The 24,974-nt window shown below is 44.5% G+C and overlaps 1 protein-coding gene across 3 annotated transcripts in view; it reads right to left on the bottom strand.

Annotated features, from left to right (window-relative positions):
* Positions 1–24,974, bottom strand: part of CSNK1G2 (casein kinase 1 gamma 2) — a 59,460-nt gene that overhangs the window by 14,856 nt on the left and 19,630 nt on the right. For all 3 annotated transcript variants that reach the window (XM_082206519.1, XM_082206521.1, XM_082206520.1), the window contains exons 2-7: positions 23,903–24,506; positions 10,324–10,364; positions 9,929–9,998; positions 6,291–6,439; positions 3,846–4,080; positions 2,786–2,871 (exon numbers count right to left, since the gene is read on the bottom strand). In XM_082206519.1, the coding sequence (XP_082062645.1) occupies positions 2,786–2,871; positions 3,846–4,080; positions 6,291–6,439; positions 9,929–9,998; positions 10,324–10,364; positions 23,903–24,089 (768 nt within the window). In that variant the 5' untranslated portion in view covers positions 24,090–24,506. The remainder of the gene's footprint in view (positions 1–2,785; positions 2,872–3,845; positions 4,081–6,290; positions 6,440–9,928; positions 9,999–10,323; positions 10,365–23,902; positions 24,507–24,974) is intronic.

Consider the following 24,974-nt stretch of genomic DNA (forward strand, 5'->3'; position numbering starts at 1 on the left):
CATTATTATCATTATGTGTGTGTGTTTTGTATAGGATGTTTGGGAGGAAATAAGAAGGTAAATGGACCCCTGACCATTAGGTCCAGTCGCGGACAACTCTGGGGTTGCGGCACTCATCTCGCTTTATTGGCCGAGGGAGCCAACGTACAGCTTCCGAGTCATGTGGCCAGCATGACTAAGCCACTTCTGGCGAACCAGAGCAGCACACGGAAACGCCGTCTACCTTCCCGCCGGAGCGCTACCTATTTATCTACTTGCACTTGACGTGCTTTCGAACTGCTAGGTTGGCAGGAGCAGGGACCGAGCAACGGGAGCTCACCCCGTCACAGGGATTCAAACCACTGACCTTCTGACGGGCAAGTCCTAGGCTCTATGGTTTAACCCACAGCGCCACCCATATTGATGTACGTAATTTTTATTTCTCAATTCTATTTTGTGGTAGTGTGGTTTTTTTTATGTAATAAAAAACCATTTTATGTAATAAAAAACCATTCAATAAAAATTATTTTTAAAAAAGAGAAGAGAGAATTTGGGGTGGGAGGGAGGGAGAAAGGAACACGTCTATGAGGTCCCCCAAATCACGTCCCATGGGAACGTGACATTCGAGGGACGGGTAATTGCCCCCAGCTACGAAGATCTACCTGTCGGCAAGGCTGTTCCCCCCTCTTCAGGCATTGGTTGAGTTGCTGTGACCTCACAGAACGTTCAGCCAATGCTCTGCTTGCTGAAGGGATGGAACCGGCAGTCCTCTAATCTGTAGGCACCTTGAAGGCTTTGGGCACGTCACCTTTGGAACTCCTTGCCCCTTGATGTCACTGTCCACTTCTCAGCTCCTTGTCTTGCTTAGGGAACTCTACCTGGAAAGCTGCAGGCTAGTCTTTACCTGTTTTCAGTCTATCTATCGTTATTTTAACTTTCTGAAGGGTTTAAATTATTGTTGTTAATTTTTCTTGTTGATGATCTTGTTTTATCGCTTTCTGTAAACTGTTTGTGTAGGGTTTAAAAAACAAAAGAAAACACCAATCGGGTATATGTTGAAACACTCTGAATAATTGTTGTTACAGATAATGGTCAGATAGGAAGGTTTCTCATCTTCCTTTTATCTGTTTTTCTATTCTTTCAGTTATTTTTTCCCTCTTTCTCTTTCTTTATATAACTGTTTTGGAAGGATCTGTTTTATATTTTCTTTCTCTTTATTCTTCTCTTTTTTGGGGGATGTAACACTTTTTTTTAAACTTCTTTTTATTAATTTTCTAAGCCAAACAACAACAGAAAAAAGAAAAACATAAACAAACCGAACACACCAATGAGAAGAAAAAAGAAAGACATCAACCAAAACAGAAAATATAAACAAACCAGAAGACAAACATCAGTTAACACAAATAAAAGTTGACTTCCCTCCATCTCGATTTTGGATTATGTAAAGTAGTAATTCTGTTCTGCAGTTTTCATTTTATATCATCTAAACATCGCAAGGATTATATTAAACCTACTGTGATTTTTATATCTCTAGAATTTGATTCCATGTACATTATAAATTTATTCCAGTCATCAATAAACTTTGTACCTTTTTGCTGTCTGGTATTCTGTGTCATTCTTGCCAAATCCATATATTCAAATAATTTAATTTGCCAATCTTTAACAGTCGCGATATTTGGGGTTTTCCAATTTTTTGCTAACAAGATCCTGACAGCTACGGTTGCGTATTGAAACATTATATGATCCTCTTTTTTAATCTCGTCTCCGATCATTCCCAGAAGAAAAGCTTCGGGTTTTTTAACGAAAGTGTATTTAAGTATTTTTTTTCAGTTCATTATATATTGATTCCCAATTTTTTTTGATTTCTTCACACTTCCACCACATGTGGAAGAAACTTCCTTCTTTGGTTTTACACTTCCAACACCTATTATCTCCGGTCTTATACATTTTTTGCAGTTTCACAGGGGTGATGTACCAACGGTACATCATCTTTTCCATATTTTCTCTGAGGGTGGTGCAAGCTGTAAATTTCATTCCTTTAGTCCACAGCCTTGTCCATTTGTTGAAATCCAAATTGTATCCGAGGTCTATAGCCCATTTTGTCATGACATCCTTAACCTCCTCATCCTTGGTGTCCCATTCAAATAGCTGATTGTACATTTTAGATAGCAGTTTAGTTTTACCTTCTATTATTTCTACCTGGAACTTGGATTTTTTTTCGTTCATTCCGATCTTTTTATCTTCCTTCCATAAGGCATTGATTTGATGGATGTAACACTTTTTATTACCCTTTTATATAAACGTGTTCGGATTTTAATGCTCAGTATGTTACAAACCTCCAATAATTTACTTTTCTAAGTGGGTGAGCTGCAAAGGGATAAGTCAAGGCAGAACTGGTCCATGTGTGTGTGGGTAAAAAAGGTAAAGGACCTCTGGACAGTTATGTCTAGCCGAAGGCGACTCTGGGATTGCGGTGCTCATCTCGCTTTCAGGCCGAGGGAGCCGGCGTTTGTCCGCAGACAGCTTCCTGGGTCATGTGGCCAGCAGGACTAAACCGCTTCTGGCGCAATGGGACACCATGATGGAAACCAGGGCGCATGGAAACTCTGTTTACCTTCCCACTGGAGCAGTATCTATTTATCTACTTGTACTGGCATGCTTTCGAATTGCTAGGTTGGCAGGAGCAGGGGGGCAGCGGGAGCTCACCCCGTCACGGGGATTCGAACCGCCAACCTTCCGATTGGCAAGCCCAAGAGGCTCAGTGGCGGTTGAGAAAAAGCTTTTCCATTTCCACAGCGAAACTCACCTTCAGGCCCTGCCAGGGCAGGCTCCCCCGGAGGAAGTACATGAACATATGACCTAACGCCTCCAGGTCGTCCCTGCGACTTTGTTCTGTGCAAGAGACAACAGAGGACATTTTCAGTTGCGGCTTGGTCATCATTTCAGAAACTTCTTTTCTTTTTAAAACCCAAAGAACAAAAGAAGATTGGAGGATGAAACTGATGCACTATGCGGAATTAGATAAATTAACAGGAAGAATGCAAAATCTGCGGGATCAGAGATTCACAGAAGACTAGTATAAATTTACGGATTATTTGGAAAGTAATTGTGATAATCAGATTACGCTTGTAGGTTTGCGAGAAGTTTTGTAAGGTGGACTATTTGAAATATTGCAAGAAAAAAGGTAACGAGGGGGGCTGTTAGTTAAGATAATTAAAGGCAATAGGAATTTAAGAAATGCAGAATAAGTGATAAGAACGGAGGACCCTCAGAGGGGCTGATGGAAGTCCCAAAAGATTGTATAAGAAATGAAGTTTTGCTGTATGAATGATAATTAATATGTAAAAATTAATAAAAAATTATTTTAAAACAATTAAATAAAACCCAAAGAACAACACGGAATACAGTGGTACCTCGGGTTAAGAACTTAATTCATTCCGGAGATCCGTTCTTAACCTGAAACTGTTCTTAACCTGAAGCACCACTTTAGCTAATGGGGCCTCCCGCTGCCACCAGAGCACGATTTCTGTTCTCACCCTGAAGCAAAGTTCTTAACCTGGGGAACTATTTCTGGGTTAGCAGAGTCTGTAACCTGAAGCGTATGTAACCTGAGGTACCACTGTATCTTTACACTGGCTGCCTGGGCTCCACACCCCCCCCCCTTTTAAAATAACAGTTTCTGTGTCCAGCACGGATGCAGCGATTCATAGATCTCTCTCTCTCTCATTCATGTTCTCTCTGCAACATTCTCTCTCTCTCTCTTTCTGTCTCTGCCACACATACCCAATCTGCTTTTCCTTGCCCCCCCCTTGCCCCCCACAGCTCCCCCTCCCCATTCCAAGTGGCTGCCTCCTCCTCCTGCTCACCTTTCCCCAGGTGCGTGTTGATGCTCATGTACCGCGCGGTGCCGGTCAGGCTCTTGTGCTCTCGGTACGGGATGTGCTTTTTGGTCTCGGGGTCGATGAACTCTTTGGCCAGGCCGAAGTCAATGATGTGGATGACGTGTTGGCGCTTGCTGCCGGGCCGCCCCACCAGGAAGTTCTCCGGCTTGACGTCTCTGTAGATCAGGCTTTTGGTGTGGACGTACTCCATGCGGGTGATCTGCCGAAAGAAAAATCGCCAGAGCCTCTGTGCCATGTGCAAAGTAGCACTTGAGGGTCCGTGTCCTGGAAAACTGGGGCTTCCTGTAGGTTTGTGCATTTCCCCCCAGTTATATTTTATTCAATGTTCAAAAGTTTCACATTTTTCTTTTCTTTTTGTCAACCTCTCCTCCTGTTTTCCTTGGTGTACTTTAGGGGTCATCAACCTTTTTCAGCCATGAGCTGTCCCTCAGACCATGTGGTGGGACGGACTATTTTTTTTGGGGGGTGAACAAATTCCTATGCCCCACAAAATAACCCAGAGATGCATTTTAAATAAAAGCACACATTCTACTCATGTAAAAACACGCTGATTCCTGGACTGTCCGTGGGCCGGATTGAGAAGGCGATTGGGCCGGATCCGGCCCCCGGGCCTCATCTCTCCCATCTTCTAACTCCCATATCATAAAAACAATTCAATAACCTCCAATTCTTTCTGTTGCTTATATCTCATGTCCGAAAAAGGATTCCATTCTTCCACCTGTATGCATTTTCATGGGGAGGCAAATCTGTTGTTTTTTAGACTGGGCAACACCCCAGGGGTCGCATGTCTGCAACGGCTCCCCATTTGCAGCCTCCTCCGCATGAGAGCCAAAGAGTGGCAACAGGAAACGGGGCCTTATCTGCAGTGGCTCCCCATTTGTGGAATGCTGTCCCCGGGAAGGCTCACCTGGCACCTTCATTAGACACCTAAACTTAAGATGAACTTACCATCTCTGGTTTCAATGGGTTTTTCAAATGCTTAACTCAGTCTTTTGTTTTCTTTATCTTTTTAGGTAAGTTCATGAAGATACCAACAAAGGGTAAGATCAGTGTTGTTCACAATGCAGTGATACCTCGGGTTACATACGCTTCAGGTTACAGACTCTGTAACCCAGAAATAGTACCTCGGATTAAGAACTTTGCTTCAGGATGAGAAGAGAAATTGCGTGGCGGCGGCAGCAGCAGGAGGCCCCATTAGCTAAAGTGGTGCTTCAGGTTAAGAACAGTTTCAGGTTAAGAACGGACCTCCAGAACGAATTAAGTTCTTAACCCGAGGTACCACTGTACTGAGAGATGCTAGTGAGGTTGTAGATGGATGCCAAACGCCGGCACGCTGCCTACAACTTCATTAACATCCATCTACAACTTCACTAGCATCTCTCAGTATTGTGAACAACACTGAACTTACCCTTTGTTGGTATCTTCATGAACTTACCTAAAAAGATAAACAAAAGAACTTTCTTTATGTATGCAGTAACAGCAGCAAGGATACTCATCGCAAAATATTGGAAGACACAAGATTTGCCCACACTGGAAGAATGGCAGATGCAACTGATAGACTACATGGAACTGGCAGAAATGACTGGCAGAATCCGAGACCTGGGAGAAGAGATAGTGGAAGAGGACTGGAAGAAATTTAAGGACTATTTACAAAAATATTGTAAATTGTATGAATGTTAGAATGATGCAGGATTTAAAGATAATATGGCATTAGTGATATATTTGAAAGGAGTATGCAAAATTGGTTAACAAAGGTGAAATCTGAATAACATTATGTCAAGCTTAAATATTTGACAACAAAGGGAAAAATTGGAGACATAAATAGTTGAAACGTATAACTTAAAATAAGTTTGGAGAGAAGGTGAAATATTGCTGAATAAGATTTTGTAAATGGGAACACAGAAAAGGGAGATGCGAGGGAGTCAAGAAAGAGGGTTAAGGAAATAACATCTAAGAAAGTGAACCTTTTTCTTTTTTCTCTAATGCCTTTTTTCATGCCTTTTTTCCTTCTTTTTGATGTGTTTAATGTTTGTATTTTTGTATTGTATTGTTCTTTTTGTGATTTTGTATTTTCTTTGTTTTTTATTTGTGAAAACTTAATAAAACATTTATAAAAAAATAAAAATAAAAAGATAAACAAAAGAAAAGACTGAGTTAAGCCTTTGAAAAATCCATTGAAACCAGACACGGTAAGTTCATCTTAGGTCTCTGTGGCTTTACACAAGGTTTTGTATTTTTCTCAGAAGACTGATAAAGAATGTATAATTATTTCGGTAATTATTGTATGCATATTAGTCGCCAACGTGTTCCATGAGTCGTACTAATTTCCCTACAGAGTTGGCAAGGGCATCGGGGGGGGGGGTGTTGCACGGGGTCATTCCCAAAAAAGGGGGAGTGTTGCCTGCTCACCAGCTGGATGGCGATCATAAGGACCGTCTTGAGGGTGAAGGTCCGGTCGCAGAGGTCAAAGAGGTCCTCCAGGCTAGGCCCCAACAGCTCCAGGACCATCGCGTTGTACTTCCCGCAGGGCCCAAAGTAATAGACCTGAGGTATCCCTTCTGCGGAGAAGAGAGGGAGGCAGTTCAGAGGACAACTCCAGAGCTTCTCAAACGAACACCGCAAAGTGGAGTCAGGGACAATTTCGCTTCAGTGCAAGATTGGTTGAATTTCCAGGAACTTTCTGGGTTTTTGGTTTTTCTTAAAATTGCATTTTAACCTGTATTTTAATTTCTTTTCTTATTATGTTTTTACTGAAATTTTATTGATGTTAGCCGCCCTGAGCCTGGCTCTGGCCGGGGGGGGGGGGCAGGGTACAAATAAAATTTATTATTATTATTATTACTACTACAATGCAGGCTTCCTCGTGAGTAGCGTCTAAAATTCACATTTTGCACCTGGCTATCGGCCACCAGGTGAAGAGGCCGGGGTGCCAGGATAGGGATCCTTTGATCTGGACTGTTTTCAAACACCACCACCCCCCCTCCTGTAGAATTCTCTCCAATATATTCTATCTGCACAATCGGAATGAATTTCAGGAACCAAAATGCTTTTTCTGTGCAGCCTGAGCAGAAGCAGTGAACGACATTATAGTCAATTGTTGTCGCTTTTCTTCACTTCCCCCACTGCACTCCTCATGGTTGTGAATTATACCCCTAGGTTATGAATGGTCTGAGTCACCATTATGAAAAAGAGACAGTCCAATAGATATGTGGACTGTCTTTGGATCAAGTGACTTTTCTTCTCTTAAATTCTCAGAGCTCTTAACCTGGCTCAAGGTCATCCTCTGAACTAGCCAGATATTTAACTGAGAATCCATCACAGTCAGTCCATCATTTGGAAAATAAGACTTTAGAGTCATCTTGACCAAAAGGGGCATTCTCTTTGGGCGACTGTAACCCTGGCTCAAGAAGATATTTGGCACCTAGCTTATTATATATCTGAGTTTATAACGCTGCCTAGATTCAGCCCCCAAGACCATGATGTAAAAAGAATGGGCATTTAAGTCCCATTTTACAAGTTAAATAGTAATCTCACTAACAATTGAGTCCCGTTATCTCAGTGTGTTCCCCAAGTGCTGTTGTGAAAAGGTTAAGGGCTACCAACACACAGTTTCATTTTTATTGACTTCTTTTATTTGCATTGACTTCTTTCATTTTTACTTACATCTTCTACCTAACAGAATTCACCCACCGCTGGCTGTAACAAAACCTGAGCTGTTTCGTAAGGAGCAATAAGATTATTGACAGAAAGAGAGTTAAAAGTAGGCTTTGAGCTTTAAGGGATCATTAAAATTAGCAGCAGAATTAACGAGAGATTGAAACATGTCAATGTCTGACATGGGTCTGGGCTGACTTGCCTATGCAAACATATTTTCGGGAGGAACTGAATTCAGGGAATGTCCCTGCCTGGCGTCGACGGGAAGAAGAAGAAGAGCAGCAGAGAGACTGTCAATATTATTAACGCTTAATAAATGCCTTGGAAGGTCGGCCAGCACGACTGTCGCCCGTCCTGCGGACAGGGAAGGTGAAGGCTGAGAAAAAGAGCAAGGTGGCAGCAGAGCTTACGTCAAAAAATCAACACGGGGGGGGGGGGGGCGGGGAAGTAGCCCCATCGTCTTTTAGTTTCCGTCTTCTCCAGGGTCACCCTGAAAACACCTGTCTCAAATCTTTACAGCTGTTCCGGAGGCTGTGTTGCAAAACATCCCTTCCAAGCCACTCCTTGCACCATCATAAGGACTAGCGCCCATTTTTTGGGGGGGGGAATTAAGGTCTCATTCATATATATATATATATATATATATATATATATATATATATATCCCGCCCTCCCCAGCCGAAGCCGGGCTCAGGGCGGCTAACAACAATAAAACAGTACAAAAGTACAGTGGTGCCTCGCAAGACGAAAAGAATCCGTTCTGTGATTCTCTTCGTCTAGCGGTTTTTTCGTCTTGTGAAGCAAGTCCATTGACGGATTAGCGGATTAGTGCTATTAGCGGCTTTTAGCGGCTTATCTGCTGATCGGATCAGCTGATAAGCGGCTTAGCGGCTTAGAAAAAGGGGGGAAGGGGAAAAAACCAGCAGGAACTCGCAAGAAATTTTGCGAATCAAGCCCATAGGAAATTCGTTTTGCGAAGCACCTCCAAAACGGAAAACCCTTTCGTCTAGCGGGTTTTCCGTCTTGCGAGGCATTCGTCTTGCGGGGCACCACTGTACAGCACAAACAACATTCTAAAATCATTCATTATAAAATTAATTAATTCAAGCCACTGGCAACCATTGGGCCAGAGCTCCGTGAAGATTGCCGAGGGAGGGAGTCAGGCTGTGCCCTGGCCAAAGGCCTGGTGGAACAGCTCTGTCTTGCAGGCCCTGCGGAAAGATGTCAAGTCCCGCAGGGCCCTAGTCTCTTGTGACAGAGTGTTCCATATAAAACAAGGGATGCGGGTGGCGCTTTGGGCTAAACCACAGAGCCTAGGACTTGCCAATCAGAAGGCTGGTGGTTCGAATCCCTGTGACGGGGTGAGCTCCTGTTGCTCCGTCCCTGCTCCTGCCAACCTAGCAGTTCGAAAGCACCTCAAAGTGAAGTAGATAAATAGGTACCACTCCGGTGGGAAGGTAAACAGCGTTTACGTGCGCTGCTCTGGTTCGCCACAAGCGGCTTAGTCATGCTGGCCACATGACCCGGAAGCTGTACGCCGGCTCCCTTGGCCAGTAAAGCAAGATGAGCGCCGCAACCCCAGAGTCGGTCACGACTGGACCTAATGGTCAGGGATCCCTTTACCTTTATATATATATAACAAATGTTCATAAATGTACCAAGCAAACATGTACATAAATATATAAACCACATGTCTGAAGCAGCACAGGAAAAGAGCCCTGAAACCATTTTGACTCCTAAACTGACCAAGTGAGTTCTCTGCAAGGTCAAAGGAAAATGGAAAAGCCTCCCCATTGTCTTTTCCTTCACAAATCCTGTCTTAAGGGCATGTCTGTGTATGAATAGGGTGAGCCTATGACCTGGCTCAGGAACTAAGTATTTATCATTACAAAAGACTGGCCAGGCTCCCCAGGCAATCCAATCAAGTAAGCATTAACAAGTAACCTGCCAGACAACGCACTCAGATTTCTGCTGTAGACCGCCCTTTCTATGATGTAGGTATAATGTCTCTGGGGGTGGTCTTGGACTCCAGGGCGGGCAATTTAAAATTTAAAATAAGGCTTTGGCTGGGGAGGGCGGGATATAAATAAATTTAAAATTTAAAATAAGGGCAAGCACACCTTTGTTCTGGGTCCTCCTCCTCCTCCTGCGTGTGAAGGGGAGCACCCAGTCACAACAATTCAATCAAGATCAGGCTTACTAGCCGCTTTGCTTCTCAATATTCTCTGGTTGGCCTCTGTTATTTTCTCCGACTGATGGAGAACCTGCAAAGGACTCTATAAGGGCTCTTGTGTCCCCCATAAGGGAACAAGGGCAGATTTTCGTTTACTACGTCTTCTTCCGAAGCCCCTCTGGGGAGTGAGGAGTGCAAGACCGGCCAGCCCGCTACCCACCTGCATTTCCCAGCTGTTTGTAGAACCTGTATTCCAGGTGGAGCTGAGGAGCTCTGGACTTGATGGGTTCCTGGAGAGAGGAAGAGGAAGAGAGAATGGAGAGCTGCAAAAATCCCTTTATTTTCCAGTGCAAATGGGGCAACTTCAGAGTCTGCCTGCTCAATCAGGCCAGTGGCTCATTTAGTTCAGCTTCCCGTTCTCACAGTGGCCAACCAGATAATAATAATAATAATAATAATAATAATAATAATAATAATAATAATAATAAATAAATAAATATATTTTGAAAAACAATGGTCCCTACCTAAAGATGAGGATGGGGAGAAAGAAGAGACAGACCCGTTTAAAAACAAGACAAACCCAGAGAACCAACCTATTATCGGAAGATCACTTACCAACTTGATCGCTACATATTCGTTCGTATAGAGGTTCTTCCCTATAAGAAAGGATTTTTAAAAAAGAAGAAAAGAATTTAGTCAAAAAAGAGACAATTACACACACACGCAAATCCTAATTTAGGATCTCCACACTAGAAAATTCCATGACAGTTAATCCCAGAAATTTTTGGGTGAAAAAATTCCTGCATTTCAGAGGGTTGGACTAGATGACTCTAGAGGCCCCACTTGCGACTCCATTGTTCTTTGTGAGAGACCTATGTCTGCAAAAGATGGTATAAGCCCACTTGCGAATGCTTTTTTCAAAAGGGAATTTACAATTTAAGTATCACTGTCTGTTGTGATTACAGTGGTACCTCCGGTTGTGAATGGGATCTGTTCCAGAGGCCCGTTCGCAACATGAAAGAGCGCAACTGACAGCAGCGCGTCTGCGCACAGACGGGTTGCGATTCGCTGCTTCTGCGCATGCATGTGATGTCATTTTGTGCTTCTGTGCATGAGCGAGCAGTGAAACCCGGAAGTAACCCTTTCCAGTACTTCCGGGTCACCGTGGGACGCAACCTGAAAGAACGTAACATGAGGTATGACTGTTTAATATTCTCTCCACAAATACAGTCATACCTCGGGTTACAGACCATTCAGGTTGCTTTTTTTGGGTTACGGACCGCCGAAACCAGGAAGTACTGGATTGGTTTACTTCCAGGTTTCGGCGGTCGCGCATGTGCAGAAGTGCTAAATTGCACTTTGCGCATGCGCCGAAGCACTGAATCACACATTGCGCACGCGCAGAAGCACCGAATCGCAACCCGTGGATTCGCAGATGTGGGTTGCGAATTCTGCGGGTTGCAAACATGTGTCCCGCACGGATCACGTTCGCAACCTGAGCATCCACGGTATCGTGCTCCTCCCCCACTTTTTTCACATCCAATAAATCAAAAGTGTTCTCTTCCAAACCATGGTCACCAGGTACTAATGGTAGAACCATTATATATATATCTCTCTCTCTTTTAAAGGAATGAAAAGCCTATTGTACGATAAGGGTGTTGCCGTGCACGTACAGAGTGCCTCTCCCCTTCCGGTTCTGAGGAAGTTTTATTATTATTATTATTATTATTACCATATTTTTTTCCCATGTATAAGACACCCACTATTTTTGGAGCCCAAAATTAAGCAATAATTAATTGCAACATTCTGTGTATAAGACGACCCACAATTTTAAACTTAAAAAATTGGGTGGGGGGGGAGAGAAATATAGTCTTATACATGTAAAAATACAGTATTTCACAAACAAGCAGCTTACGAAGGAAGACAAAACAATAAAACCATCGATAAAACACAACGAACAAAAATAATTCGAAACGTTCAAGAAATTAAAATGGGCAACAGACAAAAAAAACCCCAAAACAGATTAAAATTCAAAGCAGCATTCTAAAGTATCTGGTGGGCTGGAATTTGTTCTGTTTGTTGTGTTATGTTTCTTGCCCAAGCGAACAGCTCTGTTGCTTAGAACATGGTGCTGATAAATGCCAAAGTCGCAGGTTCGATCCCCGTCAGAGACAGCTGCATATTCCTGTACTGCACCTCTTGCTAATTACACACAAATTAACTGATAAATAATGATTAACTTTTAATAATTTAGTACAACTTTTAACCAAGTTGGGTACGCAGTCTATCAAGTGTGAACGATTCGTGAAACGGGCCTTTTTTCTTTTATTTATTTTTTGCTGGCTTTTAATAACCAGGAACGCCAGGATTATCCTACAGTTAATAATTTGTTCGTCACTGAATCACAGAATTGTAAAACTGGAAAGGGAACCCCAGAGTCATCTAGTCTAACCCCCTGAAATACAGCAATCACATCTAATCACAGAAGCTGGTGGCTATTCTCAAATGCATTTGAAAATAAGCTAAGAAGGAAGATTTTCAAAGGCAGATCCTAAAGGCAGTTGAAAAATTAGCCCATCATCTGCACAGAGGCATCCTATTAAAAAATGTGCAAATTTAATTGAATCGATACTTAAATATACAACTTATCAATCAATAGGTAAAACATACCATGCTAGGATTGTGCCCAACTAAATCCTGCTCAGGGCAGATCCATTGAAACTAGGTGGGTGTGACTCAATTCTGGTCCAATGGGTCTACTTATGAGCAGGACAACCCATAATTTGCAGCACCACCAAAAAACAACAACCTCATGGAAGTTTATGGGAAAAGATCTTTCATTACAATGTTTATCGACACTTAACAACCATTCCAAAAATAAGATAGATGGCTGAAAATTAAAGCTTTTCAGGACTCGGCCGAAGCCTCGTAGCCCAAGCCTGATCGCTGAGACTACCTGCAGGAGCGTCGTTGGATCATTCCCAGGGTTGTTGAGGTTCATTTGACAAAAAGGAACCCGAGCCTTTAGTGTTATCAGCCCAGCCCTGCGGAACTCTCTGCCACTTGAGATTCAACATCTGCTGAAAACCTGTCTATTCTGCCAGGCCTATGTAGGCAGTTAAGAATACATCTTTTCCACAATGGTTAAATGGTGTTCTAGGTGGAACTGATGTGTGTTTTAACCGTTGTGGGTTTTGTTTTTTGTTGTATTTTACTGTATTTTTGTTGTAAACTGGTTTTTTTGAGAAAAAAAGTATAAGTATTTTCATAGAAATAATCTTTTTCTTTTTAGGTGGAATCTTCTTTCTTGTAGTTTGGATCCATTGCTCCGTGTCCGCTTCTCCGGAGCAGCAGAAAACAACCTTTCTCCCTCCTCTAGGTGACATCCTTTTATATATTTGAACATGGCTATCATATCACCCCTTAACCTCCTCTTCTCCAGGCTAAACATGCCCAGCTCCCTTAGCCGTTCCTCATAAGGCATCGTTTCCAGGCCTTTGACCATTTTGGTTGCCCTCCTCTGGACACGTTCCAGTTTGTCAGTGTCCTTCTTGAATTGTGGTGCCCAGAACTGGACACAGTACTCCAGGTGAGGTCTGACCAGAGCAGAATACAGTGGCACTATTACTTCCCTTGATCTAGATGCTATACTCCTATTGATACAGCCCAGAATTGCATTGGCTTTTTTAGCTGCCGATATTCCTAATTCTTTTTTTAAAAAGGGTTTCCAGTTACTAAATCCAGTTGACATATTTATTCACATTCTGCACCAAGAATACATTAGCGTCATCATATTCAATTGCCTTCAAAATTTCCTAATTATATCCAGGTTTTTCTTTTCTTGTTCTTCTTCCGCACCTCAGATTACATAATCCTTGCAAGAGGTAAAGGGTGTGATTGATACCTCTGTTTCATTTGGCCTGTGGAATAATTGCCTTAAAAGTAACTCGTCAGACGCACTGAGTGTTCTGCCTGAAAAAAACTCTTGACATCATGGAATAGTTTACAATATTTGGTTGTCATCGAACAAAACGGGCATCTAAGGAACTGGTATGCCAGCCCTGCAACCCATAATTGCTTTTCCCCAAACCAAAATTCTTCTCCTTCGCCCAATGTGCACCCAATTCAGTTATTTAAACAGTTTCCTCCCACCAAGGAAAGCTCCCAAAGTAGATTACAGACCACTTAAAAGAGGAGAGAGAGAAACAGATCCTGCCTTTTGGGCTTACAATCTAAAAGTACACAGCATGAAAGGAAAATGGTTTTGGTAGGAGGAGGAAAGAACGCAGAACAACCCCAGACTTAGGAAAAAGAAGCGTGGGAATTTGAAAACATTCCGGTTTAACCCAGGCATTTGGTGGCGGAAGAAAGCCTCTTCCTGGAAACCCCCCCGAGATCATCCGAGGGGAAAAGGCTTTTGACTGCAACCTGATTTTGGAATGTTTGCAGACGGCAATCGGCTTTTGCAATGTTTTGAGCGTTTTTCGCTTTTATACGGCGTGTCCGCTTGCCCCGTTGGGCTCCTTGGGGAGGCAAAGCACAGTCTAAATCCCATGAACGATAATAACATGTTGTGCTGGGTCCGGGGGTAACCCGAGAATCGCAGTCCAGGTCTGGTCCAGAATCCGAAGGTCCCGCTGGGAGTCAGTCCGACAGGGACAATAATAATAATATCTTTATTGTCATTGCCCCCTCTCGGGGACAACGAAATTACTTGGCTGCTCCATCCACCCAGGTAGGGCACTCCACACAAAATCAAAACAACTATAAAAACACTAATTAAAACAATACAGTATAATACAGCAAGGAAGATTAGATGACTTTCAAAGTCCGGGCTTCCCATTCAGGGCCGAGATCGCTCTGGGGAAGAAGCTGTTCTTAAGACGGCTCGTTCTTGTCTTCATCGTCCTGTATCTCCGTCCCGACGGCAAGAGCTCGAAGAGACAGTGACCAGGATGCGATGGATCTTTTACTATGTCCAGTGCCTTCCTATGGCACCTTGTGGCATAAATCTGCTCTAAGGTGGAGAGTGGGCAGCCAACAATGCTCTCTGCTGCCTTAACAACCCTGCACAACCCCAACCTGTCCTGGGTAGTACAGCTTCCGTACCACACACATAAGCCATAAGTGAGCACGCTCTCAATGGCACAGTGATAGAAGGCAAGCAGCAGACATGACAAGGCAAGACATGAGGCAAGAAACCAGGCAAGGACAGGTACAGGATCTAGAATACAGCAACGTTGCTCCTGCAACCTGGGGTAGGGTCCGACAGCTTGTTATCTTTGTCGGGGTAGCGGCCGGTCCTGATCCCCTGGTGACTCACCTCACTGTCTCGCCCGAAGGCGAGCACTCCTCCTGCGAGTACTCAGGTCTCTCCTTCTCTCAGACCTTTGTCTCTGCAGCCCGGGAGACGTCGGTGGGTTACTAGACCCAGGGACCGCCTCAGCCTCCCCTGACCCAACCGGTAGTGGAGCAGCTGTAAGCGATGGCCCAGCTGGAGGCAACGAGGTCATCCCCACATCTGGAGCCAGGGCAGGATCAGGCCCCTGATTCGGTCCAGCTGGGGTTTGTTGCAGGGGAACCTGTGCAGACTGAGACTCTTCAGGATCAGGCCCCAGACTTGGTTCAGATGATGCCTGAGGCAGAGGATCCAGTGCGGACTGAGTCTCCTCTGGTTCCGAGTCCGAGCCAGAGTCCCAGACCATCACACATGTCCTCCTTCCCCAAGAGGTATAGAGGGTGGCAACACAAAAGCGGGGCCTTTTTGGTGGTGGCTCCCTGTCTGTGGGATGCTGTCCCCAGAGAGGCTTGCCTGGAGCCTTCATTACATGTCTTCAGGTGCCAAGCAAAAGCAGTCCTTTTTGGCCTTTGCTTAATCTACGGCCTGTTAAAGCTTGGGGGGGGGAGTAATGGTAGGGCTGGGTGATATCTGGTTTTCAACATTGTGATATATCACCAGCTAAACATTGCGATAGACCGATATACTGATATATCACAATGTCTGAAATAAGGATGGAGCTACGTAGAGGCACGGTTTTCCCCGCATTGTGATTTTTACATAGCGCGCGCGCACACACACACACACACACATCATGATTCCATCGTAAGCGTTTTTAATATACACCGTCCTGGGATTTTGTTATATATATAAAGGTTGATATATAAATCAAATAAATTATAATAATTTATTAAAGGAGATTTATGTCAAGGAGAAAAGTAACTATACAACCTTTAGACATCTGAAAGCAGCCCTGTATAGGGAAGTTTTGCAATGTTTTATTATGTTTTTATAGATGTTGGAAGCTGCCCAGAATGGCTGGGGCAACACTGTCAGATGGATGGGTTATAAAAAATTTCATCATCCAATATTATTGTTAATATTATTACTATACCACTCTTCATCAAAAGATCTCATTTTACTGAGCATAGTAATCAAAAGCGATGAAGCGAAGCATAGGAATAGACAGCACGGCATATTTTTAAAGATTAATAAAAGATAATATATGCACAGTGCAACAAAAAGGAGTCTCCAAGCAGTTTACGCCACTTAAAAAATAAAGTAAAATTAAGAAAACACTTATTAGGCAATTGAAGCTTTTAGGGAAGCTTTGAATGTTTAATAGATTATTGTATTTTAATATTCTGTTGGAAGCCGCCCAGAGTGGGTGGGGTATAAATTTTATTATTATTATTATTATTATTATTATTATTATTATTATTATTATCATTAATATTATTATTATTATTATTGATATAAAGGTAAAGGGACCCCTGACCATTAGGTCCAGTTGTGGCCGACTCTGGAGTTGCGGCGCTCATCTCGCTTTACTGGCCAAGGGAGCCGGCGTACAGCTTCCGGGTCATGTGGCCAGCAGGACTAAGCCGCTTCTGGCGAACCAGAGCAGCGCACGGAAACGCCGTTTACCTTCCCGCCAGAGTGGTACCTACAAGAAAGAAGATTCCACCTAAACATGAGGAAGAACTTCCTGACAGTAAGAGCTGTTTGACAGTGGAATTTGCTGCCAAGGAGTGTGGTGGAGTCTCCTACTTTGGAGGTCTTTAAGCAGAGGCTTGACAACCATATGTCAGGAGTGCTCTGATGGTGTTTCCTGCTTGGCAGGGGGTTGGACTCGATGGCCCCTGTGGTCTCTTCCAACTTTAGGATTCTATGATCAGGAGAATGTGTTTCTATGATCTATTTATCTACTTGCACTTTGACGTGCTTTCAAACTGCTAGGTGGGCAGGAGCTGGGACCGAGCAACGGGAGCTCACCCCGTCAGGGGATTCGAACCGCCGACCTTCTGATCAGCAAGTCCTAGGCTCTGTAGTTTAACCCACAGTGCCACCTGTGTCCCATTATTGGTATACCATGCAATAAATATTATTAATATACCATGCAATGAATATGTACCCAAGTCGTTTTTCAGGGTTACAAAAATAACTGCAAAATAAAATAATTAAAACTACAAAGATAAAATAATAACAGGGTTATTAAAAAATAACAATCCGAGACCAGGGAGAAGAGTCAGTGGAAGAAGACTGGAAGAAATTTAAAGAATATCTACAGAAATATTGTAAAATTAATGAATGATAGAATGATGTTGGATAGCAACTAAGGGGTTTCCAGCTGTAATGATTTAAGAGAATATGAAAAAAGGGTTATAAATGGGTTAAAATCTAATGGTAAGGATTTGCTGAACCAATAAATTGAAGTGGAATACAAAAAAGGGAGGTATGAGGAGGTCCGGGAAATAAGCTAAAAGAAAAAAATGTATGTTTTTAACTGTTTTTATTTTGTATTTTTCTTTTTTCTTTTTCATTTTTACTGTTATATTTCAAAAAAATGTTAATATTTTATTTAAAAAAATAACAATTTTTAATAAAAAAATCCACATTTTAAAGCAACAAAACTGATTAATTAATTAGAGGAGCAACAGCTCAGGAACAGCAACTCACACAGAGACACTCCGCTTAGCCTCCTCTGCTAGAGAGCGGAAGGCTTTGCACGGTCAACAGATGCTTCTCAATGTGTCCAGGGGTGGGGGGACAAATTTCCAATTCTCCGCTGGCCCCATGGAAAGCTGGCAGCCTGTCCCTTCCCGAGCGGAGGGCAAGGAATGCTATGAGGTCACAGTGAAACAGCCGAACGTTCCTTCGCTGTCCCCCTCAAAACAATTTGTCCTTGTGGCTCTCGTACGTGCAAATCTTCCCCCCTCCTCTCTCGCACCTGCTCCCAGACATCAGCGCTTTGCATCCCTCTTGACCTTTCCTGTTCCAGAGCCATTCCAAGCATTTAATTTAAAAAATAAAAATAAAGGAAATGAAAGAATACGGACCTCGGGGGTCCGATTTCAAGGGCGTCCGGCAGAGGGAAGCTTTTGCGCTGGGGCTCATCACTGCCGCCAAGCGGAAATATGACGTGTGCCCTCTGCCTTCTCCGGAAAGAAATTCCCACGCGGCAAAGTACCTTTGCCGCATTCGCTTGCCTGTTCGCCCATCCCAATCCGCCCCATAAAACAGCCACAGAACCTCTCTGTGTTGCAAAGGATTCTGGAGGTTTTGGTGGTGGTGGTGGACTACAACTCCCATTGTCCCTTGCTATTTCCCGCACTGCCCGGTGGGAGCTGTAGTCCAGCAGTGCTGGGAGGGGGCCACCTTGTTTGCCGCCTGGGCGCTTCCAAGCTGGACTGCTGCAATGCTCTGCCCGTGGGGCCGCCCTTGGAGACAGTCTGGAAACGACCACCGGAGGGGGAGAAAGCAGGTTTTCAAAAAAAATAAATGGGTGTGGGTGGGTGTTTATAAATAAATAGGACAAAAATATGATGCCCGCACTGTTAGAAACTCAAATCTATAGGCCGGGCAATATAGAAAGGAGGTATGCAAATTTAAAGGGAAGTGAAATTAAAAGTACAGGGGTCATAGCCTGTATTTGCAACATGCATGATGCCGTCCGTTTGCATAAAGTTTGTTTTGCACAGGGAAAGCAACTATGCTTTCTAAAATATATATATATTACCATTGTACTGTGGAGAGTGTATTAACTTATGGTCTCTGTGTGTGGTTTGGGAGCTGCATGGTCAGGGGAAAAATAATGCTATCCAGGGTTGTAAAGACTGCGGAGAGAATAATTGTGTGCACTCTTCCCACCTTGGATCAAATCTACGCTTCCAGGTGCCATAAGAAAGCGGCAGAGATAGCGCAGGACAGTGCGCTCCCCGGAAATGATCTCTTTCAGCTTCCGCCTTCTGGAAGAAGGTCCAGGGTTATAAAGACTAGGACTAGCCGCCTGAGAAACGGTTTCTATCCAAATGTAATTTTGGTTTTAAACGCAGTGTAAGGAGTCTCTAAGGGAGTATATTGTGTTTTAAAAATGGGGTATCAGAGTTTTTAGGGGGCTATCCAGGTTGGGATAGCAGGCTTGTTGGGTTTTGAATGTTTTATGTAGATTTTTCAATTTCGTTGTTTTGTATGGGACAATGACAACAAAGATTATCACATCGCATCGTGCCTATTTTTTAAATTCTTTTATATTGGGATTCCTTTTATTTTGAATTACAGAGGACACACAGGAAGGGGGCAGCGGAGGTGGGAGGGACCCCCAAGAGAGGCAGGAGAGTATGGTTGTCTCAGGTTGGGTGCAGAGCAGGTCCTGGAATCAGAGAATGTAGATTTGGAAGGTACCCCAAGGGTCATCTAGTCCAACCCCCTGAGATGCAGGAATCTTTCACCCAACGTGGGGCTCGAACCCACAACTTGAGATTAAGAGTCTCACACTCTCTTTCTTAATTCTTCTCCTATTTGGATGTATTGCTTTTCATTATCTTTTTATAAACGTGTTAGGATTTTAGTGCTCAATATGTTAAAAACCTTCAAAAAATGGTTAAAAGTAAATAAAAATTATTATTAACGACTACAACTCCTCTGCTCAGTCCTGTGGATGTTTTGCTGGGTAACGTGCGTTTAGTCTTAAGATCTAAAAACTTTTGTAGTGATTTAATTTACGCAGAGACAGCCGTGTTCCTTGCAAACACAGACACCCTTCTGAAAAATCCTGCACAATTCCACAGTAGCTGCTACTTCACTGTGTGGAACGCCTTCAAGTCTAAAAGCTCCAGAAACTTTGGATTCTGTATAAATTTAATTTGCATATGTTCAACTGACACCTCCTGACACGAACAAATAGAACTCATTTTCTGTAAAATTCAGCTCAATTCGCAGTGGGCTGCCTTATTTTAAGGTCTACAAACTTTTTGAGTTTGCAGAAATTTAATTTGCGCAGAGAATGCTGCTGCTCTCTGCCCAGGCACACCAGATTTTTGAAAAACCCTGCTCAATCCCATGGCCACAGATATCTCAGTGACCCTCTGTCACGGATGCTTGAGCTGTTGATTCCTGCGTTTCAGGGGGTTGGACTGGATGACCCTCAGAGGTCCCTTCCAACTCTACGATTCTTTGATTCTATGATTGCTTTCAAGTCTAGAAGCTGGGGTTTTTGCGGGGCTGGGGAACTGATGAGTGCGACATTCAAAATATCACGTCTTTGAGGAACACGACCCGGAAAAGGAAATCTGATCTGGGCATTGCTGTCAACTTTTCCCTTTTCTTGAGAGGAATCCTATTCAGAATAAGGGAATTTCCCTTTAAAAAGGGGAAGCGTTGACAGCTATGGATCTGGGCTTGGGTGGAGTGAATGCAGAAGCAAAAAATAAATAAATCAGAGGGTGGGGGCTCCAGCTGAGCGGAGATCTGTCTGTCTGTCTGCCAGGGGGTGGCCGGAACGAGAGGCTTGGCCTGCGGGCAGCGGAGGATAAAGGAGGAGAGATAATCCCTGGCATTTGGGAGGATGTAGCGGAAAATATAGCCTTAGCAGCAGAGCAATGGAGAGGGGCTACTCTCCAGCTGGCACCCGGGACGAGTCCTCCCAGGGAAACAGACTGGCGCTGCCAGGGTCTGCAAACATTGCTGGTGCTCATCTAGGCGGCAGGATCACAGCGTTAGAAACTCAGATACGCAAGCTAATTGCCAAATGCCACCTGAAACCTCGGCTGCGGTGGCCGCAACAGAACGATCTGGGCAGTTTGACTGGCAATTGCAACTCAACGGGGAAACAGCCCGAAATCTTGCAACAGACGCTCGCTCTGGGATGTGTGAGTGTCTGGAGGCGGTTGGAGGATGGATGGCGGCTAACGGATTGAAGTGTTGTTTCTGGGGGGCGGGCTGGTGTGGGGGACTCCTGAAAGTGGTAACTGTGCCCCAGAAGGACCAGGTGAGCAGCCTGGGAGTCATTTTGGACTCACCGCTGTCCATGGAGGCGCAGGTCAATTCTGTGTCCAGGGCGGCTCCATCTGAGACCCTCCTGGCCTGCTCCCTGTCTCGCCAGAGCGGTCCATGCTCTGGTTATCTCCCGCTTGGACTACTGCAATGCGCTCTATGTGGGACTACCTTTGAAGGTGACCCGGAAACTACAACTAATCCAGAATGCGGCAGCAAGACTGGTGACTTGAACCATACAACTCCGGTCCTAAAGGATCTACATTGGCTCCCAGTACGTTTCGGAGCACAATTCAAAGTGTCGGTGCTGACCTTTAAAGACCTAAACGGCCTCGGCCCTGAAGGAGCGTCTCCACCCCAATCAAGAAGCGAGGTTACAGGGAACCAGGTAGAGGGCCTTCTCGGTGGTGGTGCCCACCCTGTGGAACGCCCTGCCGTCAGGTCTCAAGGAGATAAAAGAACTGACTTTTAGAAGACGTCAGAAGGCAGCCCTGTATAGGGAAGCTTTTGATCCTTGATGTTTTATTGTGTTTTTAATACTTAGTTGGGAGCCCCCCAGAGTGGCTGGAGCAATCCAGTAGATGGGCAGAATATAAATAATAAAATTATTATTATTAATGGAGCCGTAATGGAGAAAATCATGCGCAATTTGAGATTTCAATAAGGCCTAGAACCTGAGGGCACTTTATATATGATTTGGCATGCACTGTGGAACCATAATTTCCAAGACAACCCTCACTGTAAGCCTATCATCAGATTGGGATTTATACTTGACCATCGCATTACGCTGAGATTCTATTTCTACCCGTGTGCAACTGCACTCATTCTGCGTACCTGCTTCAGAGTTTTGCCTCTCACCTTTTCATTTTCACCTGTCGTTCTAATCATCCTCCCCATGTTATACACGCACAGCTCCCGCTAGCAGGAAAGGCCCGTTATCCAAAATCTCAGTTAAGTAATTATACCCAAACCTTGATAAACGAGGGGCTGATTCAGATATCCAAACCGCCAGAGTGTGCCCACTTCCACACCTGCTTGTGTTTTGCTGGTCAGCGGAAGCCATTTTCGGGCAGAAACCACAAAGGGAGGGAGAATCATAGAATCCTAGAGTTGGAAGAGACCCCAAGGGCCATCGAGTCCAACCCCCTGCCAAGCAGGAAACACCATCAGAGCACTCCTGACATATGGTTGTCAAGCCTCTGCTTAAAGACCTCCAAAGTAGGAGACTCCACCACACTCCTTGGCAGCAAATTCCACTGTCAAACAGCTCTTACTGTCAGGAAGTTCTTCCTAATGTTTAGGTGGAGTCTTCTTTCTTGTAGTTTGGATCCATTGCTCCGTGTCCGCTTCTCTGGAGCAGCAGAAAACAACCTTTCGCCCTCCTCTATGTGACATCCTTTTATATATTTGAACATGGCTATCATATCACCCCTTAACCTCCTCTTCTCCAGGCTAAACATGCCCAGCTCCCTTAGCCGTTCCTCATAAGGCATCGTTTCCAGGCCTCTGACCATTTTGGTTGCCCTCCTCTGGACACGTTCCAGTTTGTCAGTGTCCTTCTTGAACTGTGGTGCCCAGAACTGGACACAGTACTCCAGGTGAGGTCTGACCAGAGCAGAATACAGAGAGAGATGGAACAAACCAGGGAGCAGAAGAAACGAGATGTACCAGGTACCTCCCATTTGTTTGACTTTTGCTGGGGGGTCTGCAACAGTTTGGGACAGAAAGCACACATCAAATGTCCCTATAAATAATGGGAATCATCAGCCAGCTCATTCAGCAAACCATTTCCTGGGAATGCATTGCGTTCAGAAAGCAGGGTGGAATTTGAAAACAGTTGGGAGTTCTTGTTATTAAATATACCAAGAAAAAAGCACATCAAGAACTCAGGCCAATGTAAGTTTCAACAGTGGGAGTGGTCCCTACTCGCAAGTCAATAGTCAATAGTAACAAAAACTAATCCATTCAAAAGTATGTATTCTGACAAGGATTACAAACTCAAATAGAGATTACAAACTCTAACAGAGACTACAAACTCAAACTCATAAAAATATGTATAACACAGTAATTTGTTACAGAATTAGAGAGAAGAGTTTATGAGTAGAGATAAGTTCATGTTAGTCCATAGTCAAATTCGATCTGAAGGTCTTAGTTTCAATCATTGAGCAGAATTCAGAAGTCAATTATGGATCAGAAACCAGGAGAGGGCCCTGTTTTGATGTATTCACCTTCATCAGCTGGAACTATCAAATATTACATGAAAATAAATTTAAATTCTAAATTATCATAAATTATAATTTGTAAAACAGTATTATATAACATTTGGTTCCTTACCTAAATTTTAAAGGGTTCTACATATTTTTATGAGTCTGAGTTTGTAATCTCTATTTGAGTTTGTAATCCTTGTCAGAATACATACTTTTGAATGGATTAGTTTTTGTTACTATTGACTATTGACTTGCGATGGTGCTGGAGGAGACTCTTGAGAGTCCCATGGACTGCAAGAAGATCAGACCTCTCCATTCTGAAGGAAATCAGCCCTGAGTGCTCACTGGAAGGACAGATCCTGAAGCTGAGGCTCCAAGACTTTGGCCACCTCAGGAGAAGAGAAGACTCCCTGGAAAAGACCCTGATGTTGGGAAAGATGGAGGGCACAAGGAGAAGGGGACGACAGAGGACGAGATGGATGGACAGTGTTCTCCAAGCTACCAGCATGAGTTTGCCCAAACTGCAGGAGGCAGTGGAAGACAGGAGGGCCTGGCGTGTTCTGGTCCAGGGGGTCACGAAGAGGCGGACACAACAACATTGACTTGTGAGTAGGGACCACTCCCACTACTGAAACTTACATCAGCCTGAGTTCTTGGTGTGCTTTTTTCTTGGAATTTGAAAACAGGCCACGGACAGGAAGGTGCAGAGACTCACCTAGTCGAAGCTCCCCAAAGTTCCCGCACCCGATCTTCTTGCCGACACGGAAGTTCGGACCGACCATTAAGACTCCAGAGTTGGTCCCGGACGTCCGGCTCCCGTGCGTGTTGCGGCTGCTCCCTGTCTTAGACATCCTTCGCCCTTCCTCCGCGTCCCCTTTGCCTCCTCTCTTATCAAAATCCATAAGTTTGTGGTACCCGGGCCTCTCCACGGTTACGCTGCTGCCATGCAAATCCGAGGGCCGAAACGTTGCAGGGGCCGGCTGGGGGGTCAGGGCGGGGAGAGGGCGGGGTAGGGGGGTCGGGGGAAGGGGGGAAGGGGAGCACGAAAGCGAGAGAAGAGGAAAAGGAGGTCGAAAACGCCGGTCCTCTTTTCTTGCTCAGTAAACCATCCCGGGTAGAGGAGGAGGAGGAGGAGGGGAGGGCGCCAGGGGGCGGACCGTCACCCGCATGTGCCGCGCTAGTGGGCCGGGGGTCCTCTCCTCGAAGGGGCCGTGGGGGTTCCTTCCGGCGCCTGCAGCAGGCTGCTCTCCGAAAACGGCGACATGGCGGCAAGGGGGAGATTGAGAGCGGCTGTCTTGCGGCAACGCTTCACGTCCGAGCTGGAGGGGGAACAGAAGGCAGGTTAGCGTGCGAAACAAGCATCCACAGAGTTATATTTCAGGAACAGTGGCACCTCGGGTTAAGTACTTACCGTATTTTTTGCACCATAACACTCACTTTTTTCCTCCTAGAAAGTAAGGGGGAATGTCTGTGCGTGTTATGGAGGAAATGCCTATGGGTGGCATGCCTACGGATTTTCCTCCTCTAAAAACTACGTGTGTGTTATGGTCGGGTACGTGTTATACAGTGGTGCCCCGCAAGACGAATGCCTCGCAAGACGGAAAACTCGCTAGACGAAAGAGTTTTCCGTTTTGGAGGTGCTTCGCAAAACGAATTTCCTATGGGCTTGCTTCGCAAGACGACAATGTCTTGCGAGTTCCTGCTGGTTTTTTCCCTCCCCCCCTTTTTCTAAGCCGCTAAGCCGCTTATCAGCTGATCCGATCAGCAGATAAGCCGCTAAAAGCCGC

The sequence above is a fragment of the Podarcis vaucheri genome (assembly GCF_965113315.1).
Source record: "Podarcis vaucheri genome assembly, chromosome: 18".
Lineage (NCBI taxonomy): Eukaryota > Metazoa > Chordata > Lepidosauria > Squamata > Lacertidae > Podarcis > Podarcis vaucheri.